The 20,321-nt window shown below is 52.7% G+C and overlaps 1 protein-coding gene across 4 annotated transcripts in view; it reads left to right on the plus strand.

The window, feature by feature from the left end:
- Positions 1-18,665, plus strand: part of ZNF362 (zinc finger protein 362) — a 37,567-nt gene extending 18,902 nt beyond the window's left edge. For all 4 annotated transcript variants that reach the window (XM_036349232.1, XM_036349231.1, XM_036349234.1 and 1 more), the window contains 5 exons: positions 3,225-3,546; positions 4,232-4,456; positions 13,473-13,551; positions 13,673-13,831; positions 16,886-18,665. In XM_036349232.1, the coding sequence (XP_036205125.1) occupies positions 3,225-3,546; positions 4,232-4,456; positions 13,473-13,551; positions 13,673-13,831; positions 16,886-17,002 (902 nt within the window). In that variant the 3' untranslated portion in view covers positions 17,003-18,665. The remainder of the gene's footprint in view (positions 1-3,224; positions 3,547-4,231; positions 4,457-13,472; positions 13,552-13,672; positions 13,832-16,885) is intronic.
- The last annotated feature ends 1,656 nt before the right edge of the window (positions 18,666-20,321 follow it).

Here is a 20,321-nt window from a genome sequence, read left to right on the forward strand (position 1 = left end):
ACCAGGGGCTCATGAGGTTAATCCAGAGAGGAACCCTGACCAGACCTGGGGCAGGTTGGAGGGGCGGGCGGTGGGGGGTGGAGATTTCCCGGGAGGAGCCTATATGCAAGAAAGGTTGGCAGTTAACTAGGGAATGGAGCAGCCTGAGGGAACAGCATGTGCAAAGTGAGCATGTGTAGAAAGCAGGAGTAGGACAGTCTGGGTGGGGAGCGCCAGAAGATGATGGTGATGATGATCATACTATGGCAGCTAATTCCAGCTGAGCACCGATGTGTGTTCACTGGTACTCACTTTACCACTCCCAGCAGTCCTGTGAGGTGGGTACTGTTAGTATTAGGTTGAACACTGGACTGTTTTTGACTTACAAAAACCAGCAGTTTTGTGCATTCACTTTAATGTCCCCATTCGACAGATGAGGAAACTGAGGCCCAGTTTCACAGTCAGGAGGAAGAGGCAGAGGCAGGCAGTGAGGTTCCAGAGCCCATGTGCTAATCCTTGTGCTTGTCCTGGTTCTACTGAGGCTAGAGAGGAAGGGGCAGCAGATTGTGAGGGGCCTGAGAGCCATGCTCTGCAGTGGGGAGCCTCAGGCAGTGGGGAGCCATGGAAGGATTTTAAGTAGGAGAGGGAAGGGCTCCGATTTGGGTTAGAAAGCTGGGTCAGACTGCAGTGGAAACTGGCTTGGTGGGGGACAAGCATGGTGACGGAGAGGTATGCAGGAGAGGATGGTGGGACCTTGGCAAGGTGGTGGGGACTGAAAGAAGAAGACAGATCTGAGTTATGTTGAGAAGAATAGACAGGGCTGGTTGCTAGATTGGATGTAGGGGTGAGGAGTGGGAAGAGGTGAGGAAGACTCCCAGGGCACTGCCCATGAGATGGAACCACAGGAGGAGGGGGAGGGAGGTCATGAGCTCAGTCTTGGATAGGGTGCCAGGGGGACATCCTGGTGCAGTGTCACAGAGCTGGGAGTGCCTGGCTGACGGGTTTTCTCTGGTGGCCACTGTGGCTGGGCCTTTGTTCTTCCCCTGGCTCACCCCTGCCACCAGCCAGGCACCCCTGCCTCTCTTCCCTTCTCCCTCCTCCTTCCAGAGACACCCAAGAGTTATTGGGCCCGTAAGCCTCCCCCAGGCCCCAGCCACACTCTGCACATTCTCCCGTTATGATTTTATTAAATTTATTTTTTCATTATAAAAGTAATATTAAAAAAGTAATATAAGCATATTAAGGGAAATTTGGAAAACAGAGAAACTAAGGAAAAAAAGCACTCAAAATCCCCTAGCTCCTAACCCAGCAGCTTAGAGAGCCTTTTGGTCTGTTTCCTCCCTTTTTCATCTTTTTGTTTGCTTTTTAATGTGTGTGTGTGTGTTGCTGAGCTTGTGGGAGGGCTGTACCCATGATTTTAACTTGCTTTCCTACTTGCCATTCTATCATAAACATAAAGGGTGTCCCTAAAAACTGTATCCACACTTTAACAGCTGATCGCTCAACTGATGTTTCTTTCTTTTCAGATTTAACCCATTGGAATTAATAATCATTCAAAGTGTGTATACATTTTGGGGGGACACATTAGTATTTAGTGCATTTTTTATTATAAAGATAATACATAGTCATTATAGAAAGTTTAGAAATTGAAGATGAAAAGGAGAAAAAGTCCTAGTCCCATTATTAGCATTTCATTGTTTTCTCTATAATTTATTTTATTTTATCCTTTAATCACAGATGTAAAAAATGGAGGAATTCGCCAGGTAAAAAAATTCACGTAATATATAAGTAAACAGACAAAGTATGAAGCTCTCCTTTTACCAATACATTCTTTCTCCCTGGAGAGCACCCCAATTTACACACAATTTAGTTTGGCGTGTCTCTTCTCACATGCATTCCTGTGCACTCACACACATATGTTGTCTCTGTATAATACATATGTAGTTCGGGTGTGTGTTTTAAAATAGAGGGGCTCGTACTGTCTGCACATTTTGGCCTTCTCTCTGTGTCACTGGGTGACACCTGTCTTACTGTCGTGGCTCCCAGTCCTCCACAATGAGGGTGGACGTATCTCTTTATGCAATCCCTACTGAGGACAAACAGCTCGTGTCCAGTTTGTCCAACCACGGTTTTGTAGGAAGGTCCATGCGTACAGCCTTTGTGTTCATGTGCAAATATTTCTTTAGGGCGATTTCTAGAAATAGAATTGCTTGGTCAAAAGTTACGTACATTGAACATTTTAAGGGCTGTTGCCATGCAGTCCTTCATTAAAGGTGACAAGTGCACACTCCAGCTGCACGTGTGCCCACAACATGCTGGTGCTGGTGCTGGATTTTCTCTCTTTCAGTGCACAGAAAGATTTAAAAAAAAGTGTAGTTTCCCCACATGATACCATTTTCATCGTTTTGTCTACTTAATCTGTTATTGTAAATGTTTCTGGTCCCCTCATTTTATTTTTATTTTTAAATATATTTTTATTGATTTCAGAGAGGAAGGGAGAGGGAGAGAGAGATAAATATCAATGATGAGAGACAATCATTGATTGGCTGCCTCCTGCACACCCCCTACGGGGGACCGAGCCTGCAACCCGGGCATGTGCCCTGGACCAGAATCGAACCAGGGACCCTTCAGTCCGCAGGCCGATGTTCCATCGACTGAGCCAAACCGGCCAGGGCTCTGGTCCCCTCGTTTTAAAAAGAGTAACTTTTATTATAGAAGTAAAAATAAAAAGTTTATTCTCAAAGAGTCTGAAAGTATAGTTACACCCCCCAAAAATATTTTTAAAATTACTTTTAATTCTGCCATCCACATCACATTTTGGTATATCTCCTCTTACTTTTCCATAAAACAAATACGAACTTTTTAATGGGCAGTAATGTTTAGTAGAGGAGATTGATCAAAATTCATCAAATCCTTTCTTCCCTAATGTTACAAATTTCAGTTGCCTCTAATTTTTACTATTATAACTAACACAGTCGTGAACATCGTTGTGTCTCAGTTTTGTTTTTTTCTGTAGTTTGCATGATTTCCAAGTGCCTTTTATCTAACTCATTTTAGTTCTCAGGTATCTAAGGCCTCTTACACATACACAAGCTCATTTAGTTACCCCTGGACAATAATTTACAAAGGGAAGGGGAGGCTCAAAGAGGCGAGTAACCTGCCAAAGTCGCACAGCTGGGTGGCCAGGGCTGAGCTGGCCTCTGCAGCTGCCCCTCACCCCTGCCCCCACCCCCGTGTCTTCGCAGGTCTAGGGCTCTCCTCCCGGACCCCGGCTGTGAGCACATCAGAGTCCAGCGCGGGCACGGGCACCAGCACCCCGTCCACACCCACCACCACCAGCCAGAGCCGCCTCATCGCCTCGTCCCCCACCCTCATCTCAGGGATCACCAGCCCCCCCCTCCTGGACTCCATCAAGACAATCCAGGGCCATGGCCTGCTGGGCCCCCCCAAGTCCGAGCGAGGCCGCAAAAAGATCAAGGCGGAGAACCCAGGGGGCCCGCCTGTCCTGGTAGTCCCCTACCCCATCCTGGCCTCAGGCGAGACTGCCAAGGAGGGCAAGACATACAGGTGGGGGTCTCGGCCGGAGGGGGTCCAGGTGGGCTTGGGGCAGAGGCTCTGGCGGAGGGCTGTCCCCAGGAGCACAGCAGTGGGGGCTGGAGAGAGGGACCCCAGGGGCTGAGGGGGGCTAAGTCCCCTGCACCCACATCCTTTCAGAGGCAGTGAGTGTGGGGCACCCAGCCTGGGTCATGGGAGTCTGTTTCCTCCTCCCTTTAACCCTGAACGTTAGAATCACTGGGGGGAGTTCAAAAAATGCCAAACCAGGGCCTCACTTCCAAAAATTCTAATTTAATTTGTTGGGGGGAGGGGGCACGTGGAGGACCAGGTGTCAGTCTTTCTTGAAAGCTCCCGCAGTGATTCTAAGGTGCAGCCGGTTGAACGCTCCCCCAGAACTGTGGGTGTGGCTCTGGGCAAACCATCACCAGATCACCCGACCTCTCCTCCCTGTGAGGGGTGAGCCTGCTGTGCAGGCTGCTGGAAAGGGGCCCCCAGGCGGAAGAGCTTTCTCCTCCAGATTGGAGGTTGTCCAGGCCCGAGCCTGCCTCCCACCTCTCCCGGGTGGGCCTGTGCCCCAGAGACTCCTCACAGGAAAGCTCAGTCCCAGGTGCACGGTCTCATGCAGAAGGTCTCCCCTGAGCTGTACAGGCAGGGGGTGCAGGCATCTCCCGGGTGTGAACCTGCCTCTTGCCCACAGGTGTAAGGTGTGCCCGCTGACCTTCTTCACCAAGTCCGAGATGCAGATCCACTCCAAGTCGCACACAGAGGCCAAGCCCCACAAGTGCCCGCACTGCTCCAAGTCCTTTGCCAACGCCTCCTACCTGGCCCAGCACCTGCGCATCCATCTGGGCGTCAAGCCCTACCACTGCTCCTACTGTGATAAGTCCTTCCGACAGCTCTCCCACCTCCAGCAGCACACCAGGTGAGTGCCCGCCTGCAGCCATTTCAGTTCGGCACCTGTGCCCATGCATGGACCTGGGGCAAGGACCTTCTCTAGGTGCCCACTTCCTTCTGGGTCAAGACCAAATTCCTTTGCTTGGTATTCGAGGGAGGCCTTTTATGATATGGCCTACGGGGACCTCACTGGCATCAGCTCACACTGCTACACCATCCTTCCCATCCTTTCTCATCTGCAGGTCTTTGCACATGCTGTGTCCTTTCCCTGAAACACCCTCCCCTCCTTTACCCTGTTTCTCTGGCCCTGTCCTGTCCATCTCTCAGTCCACTTCCTCCAGGAAGTCCTCCTGGGCCCCCCTGAGCTGGTTCCACAGGCCCTGGGCCTCCCCATCACAGCAGTGGGAGGCTGTCTTGTACTTAACTGGCTATTTACCCATCATCCCCAATATTTTGGGAGTTCTCGAAGGCCAGGGTTTGGTCTCCGTTTCCACCCCCCCCCCCCCCAATGTGTGCTGCAAGCATCTAAGCATTTGTTTAATATTTTTGAAATAACTAGAACTAGCTTTTATGGGGCCATTTAACAAATAATTACAGAACCTCTTCTATTAGCCAGATGTGATTCTAGGTGCTGGGAGTACGACAATGAACAAAACGGACAAAAATCCCTGCCCTCATGGGCTTACCTTCCAGTCCAGTGTGTGAAAGGGAGATTCTAAGAGAAACATGCTTTAAGGAAAGAAATGTTTTTGCAGGGGAGGACAGACATCAAAGAGACTGGCTCACCAAATAAAAATACCATGGAAATTTAAAGAAACAAACTCGGTTTTCGAGATGGCAGTTCATCTCCTCCGAGGGGAGACACAGCCCTTTTCTCCAGGGCGGTGAGATCGGTAACATGCTGTGTTCGCCAGTATCCGCCCTGCGCCGTCAGGGATAAAATTGTTTTTGCCGCGGAGTTGGTATCTCACAGGAAGCACTCAAGGTTTTCTCTGTTTTGGGGACAAATGCTCGACAGAGGGACCCGATGTCTGACTTGTTTTGTTGTCCTTATGTGTTCATTTCTCTCCATTCCCAGGGTGCTCTATCAGGGTGCAGCGGGCTTTGTCTGTCTGCCGCTCAGACTTGGGGGCGTGATGTGTAGGTAGGATAACAAACAAATGGCAGAACAGCCACAGGACAAGGAGTCAGTCCGCCTTTCCCTTTCTCATGCCTCCGCTGCTGTAGATTTGGCCCCTAAGTTTGCTTCAGCAATTCTCTGGTTTTTGTCATTACTTTGATTTTTTTTTCAAGGTTTGGCCAGTTTTATGTACAGAGAACTATATGTAATCAAGCCCCGCTGGTTGCTTGGTTCTTAAAATTAGAGCATGTGACGCTAAGGTTTGAGAGTTGACTTCTGCCAGGAAACTGTGTGAAGCCGCAAAGTTTTCTTATTATCTAAGATCGGGAACCTAGAACCAGCCGCTTCACCCCTGTCTGGTTTGCTCTATAACCTGGAACAGTAGGTACCATCTTTCGGAGAATCCCCAAGTTGGTCACTTTTCTGGGCCGGCAGGAATGACTCTTTCTACAACCTTCAGGACGCAACTCCCTGGGGTCTGCCGCGGAGCAGAGCCAGTCCGGTTTCCTGGGGGGCCACCGGTGAAGTCCAGTCCTCGCTTCTGACTATCAGGCTTGTCATGCCCAATTAAATGACCTTTGTCCTTAAATGTGACATTTCTGGCATGGTCATGGTTACAAATTTGATTTGCCCAATTGAGTCCTATGAGGAAGGAGGACAGATTCTTATTGAACCTGCTTACGGAGCCGGTGATGATCTCAGGAAGAGAAGGGTCTCAGTAACGTCACGTGGACTGCTTTCTAGTACCTGTTCTGAGTGTTGTCAGCAAGGCCAATGACCTGTATGGTTTTCAAAAGAACTATTATTTTTAAATTTCCCTGATCATTCATTGGTTTATATCTATGTTAAATTTTTATAGTGTTTCCCCTCCAGAATTCTGAAGGGTTAGTTGGAACAAGGCACCCTTTAAGGAATATTTTATTCTCATTTGTACAGATATGGCCTCCTAAAGTGAGGATTAGAGAGAAATCAAAGCAAAAGAGGGTTTTCTCACATGCCTTTAGGAAATACCATTAACTAGAATAAATCACTTCCATCCAATGCTGGGCCGTGTTCCTCTTCTGCTGATCTTGGGTAGTTAGTTCACTTTGCAAAGTCGTTTGCTTCTGGACTAAAGACTCATGGACCCTGCCTGGGCCCCGGGCAGTGTCTGGTCACGGTGATGGCGTCAGCTTGGACGCCGGTGCCACTGTCCATTCCCTGAAGTATAAAGAGCCGAGTGTGGCTGGCACGGTCCTCTGCTGAGGCCGTCGTCTCTGAATGCTTCTTCCAGACTCAATTTCTGACCTGCAGTTTGAAGCAGGGGCCTTCAGGCAAGTGTGAGGGGTAATCTGACCGGTGGACAGGACTAAGTCCCTCTGGTCTGTTGGGTATAATAGTGAACAACATCAGAACGGAGGAGAATGGAGCCCTCTGTTAAAGTATAATCACGGTCCATTTTTCAGATTAAAAACAGAGGCAGTAAGGGCATGGACCAATCTTCAGGGTAAATTAGATAAATCTTCTAATTTATCTCATAAAGCACATGTTATGATTGGCACTAATTGATAAGTATAGTTAAAGCTAAAAAAAAAATCTGTGGATACTTATTGTGCAAGTCTCTGGACGTGTTTTTTTTCTCCACCTTAAAAAACATAAATATATAAATATATTATATATAATTATATGGTGAATCTATATATAAAAGCCTAAGCAACTGTTCAACCAGTAGCTATGACGCGCACTGACCACCAGGGGGCAGATGCTCAATGCACAGGCATGGAAACATGGAACAGACTGATGAATCTCAGGGGGAAGGGGGGAGAGGGGAGGGCAGGAAGAGCTTAACCAAAGATCTTATATGCATACTAGAGCCCCAGTGCATGGATTCGTGCACCGGTGGGGTCCCTCGGCCTGGCCTGCGGGGATTGGGCCGAAACTGGCAGTCCGACATCACCTGAGGGGTCCCAGATTGTGAGAGGGCGCAGGCCAGGCCGAGGGACCCCACCGGTGCATGAATCTGTGCACTGGGCCTCAGTATATTTATATTATATGTAATTATAGAGCACACATAATTATATTCTATATGATTACATGTTATCTATGATTATATTACTATTATATTTATATACATTACATATAATTACAGATATTCATAATGTTAACTCAGGGAGCTTGAGCTTCTCTTCATTTGCTTTGCCAACTTTCTCGTGCTAGGAGCAGGCTAGCTCTCGCTCTAGTGTTCTGCTGATTAAAAATATGTAGAATTGCCCTAGCAAGTTTGGCTCAGTGGATAGCGCATTGGCCTGTGGACCAAAGGGTCCCAGGTTCGATTCTGGTCAGGGGCACATGCCTCGATTGCAGACTCCTTCCCGGCCCAGGCCCTGGCTGGGGCTTGTGCAGGAGGCAACCAATCGATGTGTTTCTGTCACCAATATTCTCTCTGTCTTTCCCTCTCTCTTCCACTCTCTCTAAAAATCAGTGGAAAATATCCTCAGGTGAGGACTAAACAAACAAACAACAAAAAAATATATAGAGAATTTAAAAAATACCCAATTATTCGGATCACCCCTCTTTTTATAAAACGGAAGAGGAAATCTTTGGTGTCGCCCGGCAGCTTCTGGAAACTGCAGGAGCCTTTGCGGGTAAAGGACACCTCGGCCTTTTGTAATTCTGGATTTAGGAAAGGCTACAGCACAGGTGGCAGCGCGGGCATGGTGTGGGCATCAGTCTAGTAGAAAATACACACAGTAGCAAGCAGTGATGATTATTTAGAATCGAGTTTTTCCAGAAGTAGACATTTGTTAAAAAGTATTACTTAAGCCTCAACAAAGCAAGTAACAAGGAATTCACTGGCCTAGAGGAGACTATTTCATCAGAATGTTCCTTGACTGGGGGCGGGGGCGGGGGGGTGCTCTCTATTCCTGAGGGCACAATTTTTTATTTTATTTTATTTTTTAGTGATTTCAGTTCTCACTGGTGAAAAGCCAAACAAGCAACGTTTGTAACAACATTTAGGGACACATCATTAGTCATTAGGCAGCAGCACATATTAAACCCCCGTGTCAACCCAGTGACAAAGAGGTGGGGTTCCCAAATGCCCACAAGTCCCAGAATCCTTTAGACAGACACACACAAAGCCACCCGATTCCAGGTGACCGAGGGGGAGGCTCTGGGACCTGAGGCCTTGAATCTGGGGCAGGGGGTTTGGACTCCACCATCAGGGCGTAGAACCAAACCCGTCTTCCCAGTGTCATTGCCAATAGTGAAGGGAGTAAGAAAAAGATGTTCATGTCCAAAACGGACCAGCCCCCGTCAGTGAGAAACGGGCTGAGCAAGACTCACCTGGCTGTTGAGAGCGCTGTGCTGGGAGCACGCAGTGCGCTGGTGACCCTGGAGCATCTTGGCGGGGCCTCAGCTGCCAGACAAACACAAGGGAAAGGGAAGCAGGTGACTTGAAAGGGTTGCCGAAGTCCAGGCGTCCGGAGGCTCAGCTCAGGAAGCAGGAGTACCACATGCGTTTGAAGAGAAAATAAGCAGGGTTTTGTAGCGAGTCTGCTCGTGGTAGGAAGACAGCAGTGGTCTCGTGCAGTCGGCCTACGTACACATCTGCAGCTACGCGATGCACAAGTCAGGGAGAACATGCTTCGTGGGTACAGAGAGGGCTCCAAGTTTTATTTTGTGGGGGACACATGCTAGGCAGGGTGACTCTAGGTGCGTGTGGTTGTTTGTTCAGACTGCAGAGCGGTTTGCCTCTCCTCCTCCTGGCTGTGTGACGCGTTGTACGGGTGTAGTGACTGGGACAGGGACAGGCGCCATTCGCTCTCCATTCTGCTGAGAGTAACGATAGTGAAACCATCACCGCTACAGGCTGGGCACAGGGAGGTTTACAGCTGTGACTACACGAAGCACAGAGTTGGTTCTTGTATTTTCATGTATTAATTACTGTGTTATTTTCCATACGAAAATGCACACAGAAGCAAGCGCTGATAGTTATTAAGAATCTGAGTGTTTTCAGAAGTAGACATTTGTTTAAAAATACGACTGGAGACTGCAACACAACAAGCAACCGGAAATCCACAGGCCCCGTAAACTGCGGGTGCCCACCTGCGCTCCTGGTCAGAACGCGCCCGTGGGCCCGGCTCTGCGTCGCGGTTTGCACCCAAGGTGCCCATCAAGCCCTCAGACAATGTGAACTGGGGTTTCCTCCTAAGACATAACAAACCTGAAAAATGCCATGGGGAGGGAAGGCCAACTAACTCTGAGCAATGAACGAAGGCCGCCGTTGCTGTTACAAAGCACAACCTGACTGAAGCCATTCCTTATGATGGGGCTTCATTACCTAGGAGAGAAATGGTAACGAATGAACCCTTACGTTTATTTAAACATGGGATAAATTCCCCATTTGGTGTGTTTCATAAACTGTTTATCTTAAATAGAAATGAATGTATTAAAAACTAACACCACACCAATGTTCTGTGAACACCTTCATGGAAGCCATCTGCTCCCTCCAGTCTTCACGATGCGACTGTCACCCCTGTTGTGGGGACGAGGAAATGGGCTCAGGGAGGCAGTCACTTGTCTGAGGTCACACTCCTGGGAGGAGGCAGAAGGGAGATTTGGGGCCCGGGGCTGGGGGCTGGGGTGGAAAGGCAGGTGAGGGGCACCCGTTTCGGCTCAGCTTCCCTGTGATCCACACGCCTGGGGTCGGTGGTGAGCTCTCCATCTCCACAGGCGAGGGAGCCGGTGGCGGGTGCTCCCCAGGGGGAAGGTGCCCCACAAGGGAGGGATCTGGCGCTGCAGTTGAAGGTTTGGTCCTGACTTGAAACTCCGGGACTGAAGAGCTTTGGGGCCAGTATCCGTGAGAACGGGCAGGCTGGTCCTTCTTTCTTCCAAAGTGGCTCCCCGAAGAGGGAGGGCCACACACAGGGACAGATCCGTGGTCAGAGGCAGGCTCTAGCCCAAAGGAACTCCCTCCACAACCCGGGAGGCTGGTGGATGTGGAAACTTCATAAGAGGGAAGTATGTGGTGGAGGTTGGGGGCGATCATCTGGGTCAGGTGGTGAAGGGCCCATAGCCCTCCCTAGTGAGAGAGGGGAAGGCTGTTCCTGGCCGGGGGAATAGCATCAGCAAAGGCTCAGAGGCTTGCTGGGGGGGTGGGGGTGGGGGGGTGGTGGGTGGGGGGGATGTCTGCACATGTGCTGGGGGAGGCTGGGAAGATGCCCCTCTGGGGAGAGCAGTGGCAGAGGGGAGGCTTCAGGAACTGAGGCCTTGAATCTGGGGCAGGGGGTTTGGACTCCGTCCTGGAAGAGGAGAGCCGGTGGTGGATGCCAAGCAGGGATGCGACAAGGCCAGAGGCATGTGCCGCCGCTGCTGCGTGGCCATCAGAAGGGGAGAGGCAGAGGCTGGGGGCCAGGCAGGGGGCCAGGCAGCTGGGGCTTTGGGGGAGAAGGCTAGAGGGGGGTTTCCTGGTCAAGAGGTCTTGGCTGGGTCACTAAGGAAAGACCTAAAGTCCCCAGAGGACCATCGATGAGTCAGTCAACAAACACGTGTGACATACCCCTGAGGAGTGAGTGGATGTTGATTACATTGAGCATATTACTGTTGTCGCTGACTGCCTTCAGAGAAAGAACTCACTTTCCTTCGTTCGATGACTGTGTGTTGAGTCCTCTCTGCCAGGCCCTGGGGTGATGGTGGTGAAGGAGATCGAGGAGGCAGCCAAGAAATCAGCGCCTAGAAAGTGACAGCATGACTTCTGCTTGAGGGGTGGGCTGTGGGGGCCAGGCCTAGTCTGGGGGTCAGGGAAAGCTGCCTCAAACAAGGGGCCTTTATACTGAGAACAGGAGTGGGGGGTTTAGCTGGGTATTTGCTGAGGGAACTGTTCTTGGAGGAGGGACCAGCCTGGATAAAGGACTGGGGGTAGGAGGCAACTTGGAATGCTAGCGGGGCCTGTGGGGCTGAGCCGCAGGCAGGGGAGAGGCCTGACTCGAGCAGTGGTGGGAGGTGGGGACTCTGGGTGAGTATTGTGGGGTTTCAGCCAAAATCCGTGCGTATCCTGGGGCCCTTTAGTCCCCTCTGTCACCAGATCTCTTGCTGAATGAATCCCACAGCCCTGGGGGGAGCGAAGGTGGGAGGGAATGGAGCAGATTCTGGCATCAGGCGGTAGGTCCAGATGACTCTGAAGGTCCTTCCATTGTAGAGACAGGGTGCAGGAGCCTGGGATGATGTCCCCAAAATGTGACACCCAGAAACGTGCAGGCAGAGTAGGGGTCCTCAGGGCCCGCCAGCCCAGCTCCACTTGGCCTTGCACCCGAGTCCGGGCTGTCCCTGCCCTTCGGATCCCAGTCGGAGGGCAGCCTCCCGTGCTGAGGAGGCGACGGGCGCAGGGCTGGCATCAGAAGCATCGATGAGACGTAGTTCTCTGACCAGGACGTGGGGCGCTTGGGAGCAGGGAGCTGAGGCTGGACCCCACGGCAGAGGGCCTTGAGCGACGAAGGAATTTGGACTCATCGGTGTTGACAATGGGCGGTCTCTGTGTCATGGGCTTGTTGATGGCAGGGAGCGCCCCTGATTCAAGCCCAGCCAGCATGGGGCCTGGCCCAGGGCCTCAGTTTGCTTGAAGAGTGGTGACGGGCAGAGCAAACGCAGTTGGCGAGGTGGCCCGGGCCTAGGGAAGGAGCCACCAGGAGGCCGGAGCTGGGTCTTCCCTGCACCTAATGCTCTTCTGTAAAGTAGGCGAACGAGTTCAGACCCAGCCAGCGCTTCACTCCCCGCCTGCTTGGCTCAGAGGTTTTGCCAGGACAGGTGGTGAAAGGCAAGTCCAGGTGGCAGGAGGAGGCTTGAGTGGGGAGAGCGGGCAGGGCCCCCTCCACACACCTCCCCTCGGTCCACCTGCGTCCCCACCTGGCTGTAGGGCGGGCATGTGTTGCCCACAGACTTCAACTGAAAATACACCATCAGCCTCCAAGTGGCCTCTCAGTGAGGCCCGCCCTGGTCCCCTGATTAAACCTGCACCCCTCCCTGCACTCGTGATCACCTCACCTTGTTCTCACAGCACGCATTGCCTCCCACATGTGACTTGTGTGTTGCTGCCTGTTTGCACAAGGCGGTGGTTTTTGTCTGTTTTGTTCACAGAGGTAGGTAGCTGATGTAGTAACTGTTCAATGAATGAATAATAATACTAGTGTTCACTGAGTGCTCACTGTGTGCCAGTACTTGAGGCTCAGCCCTTTTCATGTATTATCTATCTTCATAAGGCCCAGTGAGGGAGGGACTGGATTTTGCACCCATCTTGCAGATGAGAAAACCGAGGCTCAGTGATTTGCCAAGGTCACCCAGCTAGTAAGGGGTGGAGCCAGGATGAGAACCCGGAATGAGGGGATCAGAAGGGACTCACAGGAAGGACACAGAGGGGCTGAGCTTTAGGGCCACCCTGTCCTGCATTCTCTCAGTAGTTGGAGTGACCGTGTAGCCATCATGGACACGTGCCTGACATGGGGAGGGGTCGGAAACAGATATTGGGGCCAATCAAAGGGAGGAGTCTCCTTTTTCTGAGGGAAAGCAGCTGGGAGCCTGTGCTCTTTTCAGGGGTGGCCTGCAGGTGGGCCTTTTAGAAGACCGGGGCCAATGCAGTCCCAGCAAGCCCTCCATGACTAGCTGGAGGTCGGGGCAGGTCTCCGGGTGGGTGCCCCTGGAGAGTTGGGCTCAGCAGGGACTTGGGGAGCAGGAAGGCATTAATCATAGACTGGCAGTGGTTGGTCAGAGAAAGAGGGGGTGGCCTTTGAAGACCCCAGCTCTTGCCTGGGGCTCGCTCTGGGGAGAGCTTGTGTAGTGGAGCCTGGGAGGCTTGGGAGCCAGAGGTCTGCGCGGGCCAGTGAAGGCTTAGGGGCCGGAGCTGGCCTAGGGGTATCTGCCGGACTCCACCTCATTGGGCTGCCCCTTGCAGAATCCACACAGGCGACAGACCCTACAAGTGCCCGCATCCTGGCTGCGAAAAGGCTTTCACTCAGCTCTCCAATCTCCAGGTGAGTGCCACCTGCCCCTGCCCAACAGGTGCAGTTACCTGAAAAGGGAGCATAAGCAGGGGGTGGGGCTGGGGCTGGGCGAGGCCTGCTGGCCCCTGACTCCGTCCTGCACTCCCCACAGTCTCACCAGCGCCAGCACAACAAGGACAAGCCCTACAAGTGTCCCAACTGCTACCGGGCCTACTCGGACTCCGCCTCCCTGCAGATCCACCTGTCCGCGCACGCCATCAAGCACGCCAAGGCCTACTGCTGCAGCATGTGCGGGCGGGCCTACACCTCTGTGAGTGCCTGGGCTCCCCGGGGCCTCCTCCTCTCCCCGGCCTCCACTTCCTCCTCCTCAGATCAGTTCTGACAGTTGCCATTTTCTAGACAAGAAAACTGAGGCCCAGCGGGGCTCCTAGTGCCCCCTTAAGGTCACAGTGAGTGGTAGAGCCAGGGCTTGTTCCCAGTTCTCTTTCAGGCAGCCCCAGGCCAAGCTCCCAGCTCCCTGGTGGCCGTTAGGGTTCAGAGGCATGGTTCCTGCCAGACCCCAGAATACTCCAGGCCTTGGTGGGGGGACTTGGTACCCTGCTTTCTGGAGTCAGGGAGGGAGAAAGGCCTTCTTCCTCTGGGGAAGCTGCAACCCCCATCACGGCCACAAGGTGGCAGAGCGACTTTGCCTAGAGCCACCTCAGGTGTCAGGGAAGGTCTGGACAGTGCCAGAAGGGTCATTGCATCCAGCCCTCTGCCCTGGGTTTGAATTTCCCAAACAAGGGCCTTTCAGACCTCAGAAGAGGGAGTCCAGGTGAGTCACTGTGTGTGCGCTTCTGGCTGATCAGATATTCTGGGTAACAGACCCCCGTGTGTACCAGACAGACAGCTCGGAGCCTCAGTTTCCTCAGCTGTCAGCGGAGGAGGGAGAGCTCTCAACTCACAGGCTGGCCACTGGCCCTCGGCCGCCTCAGCTGACACACTTACTCAGGGTTTACTGAGCGCCTGTGCCGGCGCTTGGGAACCAGGATGAACCAGACAGATGTCTGGCTGCCAGGGAGGTTCGAGTCGGCTGCTGGAGACATTAAATAAGTGGCCACGCAGATAAGTATGTGCTGACAAGTTGTGGTGATCGCTCCAAGCAGGGTTTCTCAGCCTCGGCCCGTGTTGGCGTTTGGGCAGGTACTTTCTGCTGGGGCGGGCTGTCCTGTGCATTGTGGGATGCTTAGCAACATTCTTGGCCTCTGCCCACTGGCAGCCCCCTCCCCAGTTGTGACAACCCAAGATGCCTCCAGACTTTGACAAATGTCCCGGGCGTGGGGGGCACAGTCGCTTCTGATTGAGGACCATTGCTAAGAAGGAAAGTGTGTTTTGAAAGACAGCAGCGGGGAGGACAGAACGGAGCGGGAAGGAGAGACAGGTCTGGGTGGGCTGTCTGAGGAAGGAACGTTTAGCTGAGGCCTTGGAGGAGAATGAGCCAGGTGAGCAGGAGGCGGGGGAAGAACATTCCCTGCAGGGAACAGAAGATGCAAGGCCCCTGAGGCAGAACAAGCGAGGCGTGTTCCAGGAACTGGAAGAAAATGGGTCGCATGGGGCTGTGTGGCCTGTGCGGGAGTCTGGATGTTTTCTAGGGGGAATGGGAAGCCATCGGGAGGGGCCAGCTAGGAGAGTATGAAAGGTCACACTGGCTGGAGGGGACGCAGGGATGACAGGCGGGTGGTCAGCAGTCTGTGGCTGATGCCAGTGGGCTGTAGCATGCTGAGTGCCGAGCACCTGGCGCTTCCCTTCCCTGGAGTCAGAGGCAGAGGAGCGACTGGGAGGACAGACCCTGCAGGGACCAGGGAGCTTGTGTGGGGAGCCCCGGAGACCTAGGAGCCCCAGTCTTCTGACCTCAGTCAGTCCCAGTCCCAAGCTCTTGACCCTCCTCTACACCCCCACTCTTAGAGGAGGTGCCTCCAGCATCCATAGCTGGGGTTCTTAGAGGGGATCTGTCTGAACTCTGGGGGGAAGGAGGGGGTCAGCTCTTACCTGGCCTGAGGCCCCACCCTGAACTGGGCCTGACTGAACAAGAAAAATTAATAGATTGATTTTTAAACTACTGTAATACATAAAAGAAACATTGTAGAATAGTGAATCCTCGTGTTCCCATCAGCTCCCAGAACCCTCAGCCAATCCTGTTTCATCTAAAGGTTCACTTAGTGTCTCAACATAAGGACTCTTTAAACATACCTACAATACTTCTTAATACCACAAAATAATTCAGTCCAAGTCCTTAACATCAAATACCCAGGAAGCATTCACATTTTCGTTTGTCCCACCAATGCCATAATTTTATTTACTTAGAATTTTATTCATTAGTATCCAAATAAGATTTCTACATTGCACTGGGTCAGTATATCTTTTAATCTGTTGGCTCCCCTGACTCCTACCTTTTTTTTTTCTTTGCAATTTATTCATTGACGAGTCATTTCCTAGTTTGGATTTTGCTGATTGCTTCCCTCTGATGTTGTGTGACAGCATGTGGCCACCACATTTGAGGGTTTTCTCTGCCGGATTCTGAGCAGATTGAGGTATGAGGCCAAGGAGTGGCAGGTGGGAACCAGAGTGCCACCCTGCAGCCTAGTGTGAGGCCTGTGGGCCTGCAGGTGGGCCTTTGGTCACCTTGCCCACCCACTCTTGGGTGCCTCAAGTCAGATTCAGCAGAGCCTGTGGGGGGCACTCAAGGAACGAGCTGAGCATGCCCAGTTTATGCTTCCAAGCTCGCCAATCAAATCAGGCGCCACTTCTCCTCAAGGGAGGGTCCAGTGTAGGGGTGCAGAGGCCGGGGCTCCCACCACCACCTGGAATGAAATGCAAAGCCAGGGAAGGCATGGTTCCCTCAGCACTTACTGCATGCTAAGATCGGTATCCACATCACCCTAGCAACCCTTTGAGATTGTTCCTGCCCACCCCTGCTTGCAGAGGAGGAAACTAGGCCTGGAGGGCTGAGGTGACTTATCCAGAACCAGGCTGAAACCCAGGCCTGCGCTCCACCTTCACTGCGAGCACCAGCCAGCACACTTCGCTGCAGCTCGCTGGTAAATGGCAGCTGGCCTGGCCCTAGGCACTGCCAGGTGGGCACTGCTGAGGGATGAGCTCTCCAGCCAACACGAGGGGGTCAGACTCTGGTCAGCGAGCCAGCCCCCAGGCCTGTGGATGCAGCACGCCTGGAACCTAGGCGGATGCTCATCTGCTCCCCAGGCTGCGGCTGCTCGCTGGCTGGCTCATTGCCAAGGCGCCCTCCAGTGGCTCCTTGTGGGAACTGCAGCCTCTTCTGCCTCCCCTGCCAGCTGTTGGTTTTATGCTCTCTCATCCCTGCCCACAGGAGACCTACCTGATGAAGCACATGTCCAAACACACGGTGGTGGAGCACCTGGTGAGCCATCACTCGCCCCAGAGGACGGAGTCCCCCGGCATCCCGGTGCGAATTTCCCTCATCTGAGCCGACCCCAGGCGCCGCCCTGCCCACTGGCAGACACAGACCCGGGCAGCACCAGGCCCGACCCCCTCCAGGGCCCTCCAGGAACAGCCGAGCTCGCAATGACCTTCCTGACCTTCCAGAAAGCCTGGGCACAGAAGCCCTGCCCGGCCCAGCTCCGGGTGGCCAGGCCAACCGCAAGATACTGGACTGTTTGGTGGCATCCAAAGACGATCTCAGAGCACTTTGAACCTCTCTCTGTTGGGTTTTCTTTTTCCCTCCACCCTTCACTTGCTTCACTGTTGTTGTTTTTTTTAAGTTTGTTTTGGAAATAACAAAAAGATATTTATTGGCCAAGAAGTTGGTGCTGCTAAGACCGAGAAATTAAGAGTTGGACAGATGGACACAGAGAACCAGAGGGCAGCGTGGGACCGCCTCTTGCCATGGCCTTAGGTCTTGAGGGAAGGCTCAGGCCTGGGTTTCTGGACTGCAAAGGGGGGGGTGGGGGGGGCTGGTGGAAGGGGCAGGTGGCAGCTGGAGCGAGCCCCTCACCCTGGGTGCCCAGCGTGGACCTCGAGCTGCACCCTGAGCATCACTGACCAGAGGGAGGCGGCAGCCACCAGAGCTGCCCAGACTTCAGGAGGCAAAACGAGAGGGGCCGGGGGATCAGAAGGACCAAAGGCTGCAGTGCTGGGCTGGGCTGGGTGCAGCCCAGGGAAATGGGGCGGGGTGGGCTGGGTAAGACCTGGACCCCCAATGCCCTTAAGACCACCCCAGTCTACCTCGGTGCTGGCCAGGAAACCTATTGGCTACCTCTCCCACCATCCCAGACTGTGGGCAGGGGGATGGGGAGGGAGTGGGTCTGGGGCTAGGACCCCCTCCATCATTTCCTCCAGATGGGACATTACCCAGGGAGGGGTTACTTGTCTTCCCTGCCATGGAGGGGGAACCCCCAGCCCAGGCCCTCAGCCCCTCGGTAGGGAAGGGGTCCTCCGAAAGGAGGGTCCCAGGAGCTGCCCCTGCCCTCAGCCCCCACAGACACACCCCGATCTGAAAGCCATGCGTGTCCGTGTATATAGGAACCATGTACAGAGACCGGAGAAGCCCCACTCCATCCCCCGGGAAAAAAAAAACTAGACAGAAACTCATCTATATATTCTGTATCTGGAGTTCCGTTTTGAATATTAACTGTGTTATTTTTATACACTTTTTAAGCCTTAACTCACCATTGATTTACCAGTTTAACGTCTCCTGGGGTTTCTTTTCCCACAGGGTTCTCTGCCCCCGCCCGCCCCCACCCCTTTGTTTGACTTGCGTCGTCTGATACTCAGTATTGTAGCTTTTGTCCGCATGTTACTACCCTGTAAATACGCTGTTATACACACTGTTAACACCCTCTGCTTTTTCTATGGGACCTCCAGGCCACCTTATTTAGAACTAGTTACCTTATTAAAAAAGAGAAAACAGTCTGTTGGCCTCTCAGTCTGCATCTTGGTGGCAGGGAGGTGAGGGCAGGCGCCCCTCAACGCGTCAGGAAGGAGGTTTGCATTACATTTAAGAAAAGGGGTGGGGAGTGAAAAAAATGCAATGTGGGGAAAAACACTAAAGGGGGCAAGACACACAGGAATTCTAAACCCTCTGCTCTTTGTATTTCTCTGTTGTGAAGAATAAACATACCTGCACCCGGGTGGCGGTGGTGTGTGGCGTGCTCTGTGCGAGGGCGGGGCTGGGGGGCACCTTTCCACTGCTCCTCTCCCCTCCCCCGCCCCCCCAGACTTGGAGGGAGATGGTGCTGATTACCTCACAACCCCCTATGAAGTGGGCAGCAGGCCAAGAGAGGTATTTTGCCGAGGATCATGCTGCAATAGAGGGACGTAAATTCAGCCCCAGTTTGTCTAGTTCTGAAGCCTTTTCAGACGCATGGAGTCCACCGGTGAGGTTCACTGCAGCTTCTCCCAACCCTCTTTGGGGGACCATCATGAGTGCCCAGATTTGTGGGAGCTATTCCAGTGACTGAGGGGATCGAGACGTCCCCTTCAGCCCTGACCGGTTTAGCTCAGTGGATAGAGCGTCGGCCTGCGGACTGAAAGGTCTCAAGTTCGATTCCGGTCAAGGGCATGTACCTTGGTTGCGGGCACATACCCAGTAGGGAGTGTGCAGGAGGCAGCTGATCGATGTTTCTAACTCTCTATTCCTCTCCCTTCCTCTCTGTAAAAAAATATATTAAAAAGAAAAAAGTCCCCTTCACATAAGTTTGCCCCATGGAGGTCAGTGTTCTGATTGCAGGAGGGAAATGCAGGAATTAATTCCTCCAAAGTTTATCAAGGTAGGCCCTGTGCTAGGCATTATGGGGGAGACAGAAGTGACTTGGACATGAGTCACCATGGAGCTCACTCCTCTGAGTCTTCATGGTCTTGTGAACGTGAGACATGGCTGCAGGGTGTAGAACGCCCAATGCAAATGAGGGTCTATTGGCTTACATAACAACATGGACATCGGCAGGGTCAGGTCAGCTTCAGGACTCAGTGAAGTGTCTCTCCACTTGGCTTTGTTCCCAGTCAGCTTCACCCTTGGACTCCTGTGGAGTCCACAGCTCCAAACTCACAGCCCTCAGGTTCCCAGCAGTCAAGCCTGTCTCTCCCAGAAGTCCCAGCAAAAGTCTGAGTGGGTCTTCCCGGGTTGAACTGGGTGAAGTTCGGTCCCTGAACCAGTCACATGACCGGAACGTTTATACTTGGTGGCTCAGGCCAAGAGCCCCTGTTCTGAGCCCCAGCACCTGCAGCACCTCCCCAGGAGGAAGCCAGAGTGTGTCATCAGAAGGGGAAACGGACGAGAAGCCAAAACATGTTTTAAGTAGTCTCACAGCACTCATCTTTTTCTCTGAAATTGACCTCCCACAGCCTGCTATGCAGTGAAAGGATGGGCTCTGGCCATATTTGGTCACATGACCCCATCCCAGCTACAGCTGATTGGCCAGGGGTGGCCACCTGCCTCAGTGACTTGATTCCTGTGCCAGTGGTGTGTACAGCTAAGTCCTCCCGTAATGTCATGATAGGTTCTTTGACTTTAAGGGAAACGACGTATATCGAGACCAATTTTACCACAGACTGATATAAGCAATAGTTAAGTTCCTACTGTGTCTCATCAACGCTGTAAGGAAAAGATGTTGAACGAAACATCATTCGAGGACCTGCTGCCCTGGCTCATGGGAGCGGGCTGCCCACACCTCTTTTCCACTCTGCATTCAGTGGGAGCTTGGAACTCGGCCCGGGCAGGGTATCCTTGGTGGTGCAAATCCCGACAGACTGGGCTTTCTTTTTCCTCCAAGAGCCGGTTGCCACAC

This window comes from Myotis myotis, unplaced genomic scaffold (genome assembly GCF_014108235.1).
Source record: "Myotis myotis isolate mMyoMyo1 unplaced genomic scaffold, mMyoMyo1.p scaffold_m19_p_2, whole genome shotgun sequence".
In the NCBI taxonomy this organism is placed as follows: Eukaryota; Metazoa; Chordata; class Mammalia; order Chiroptera; family Vespertilionidae; genus Myotis; species Myotis myotis.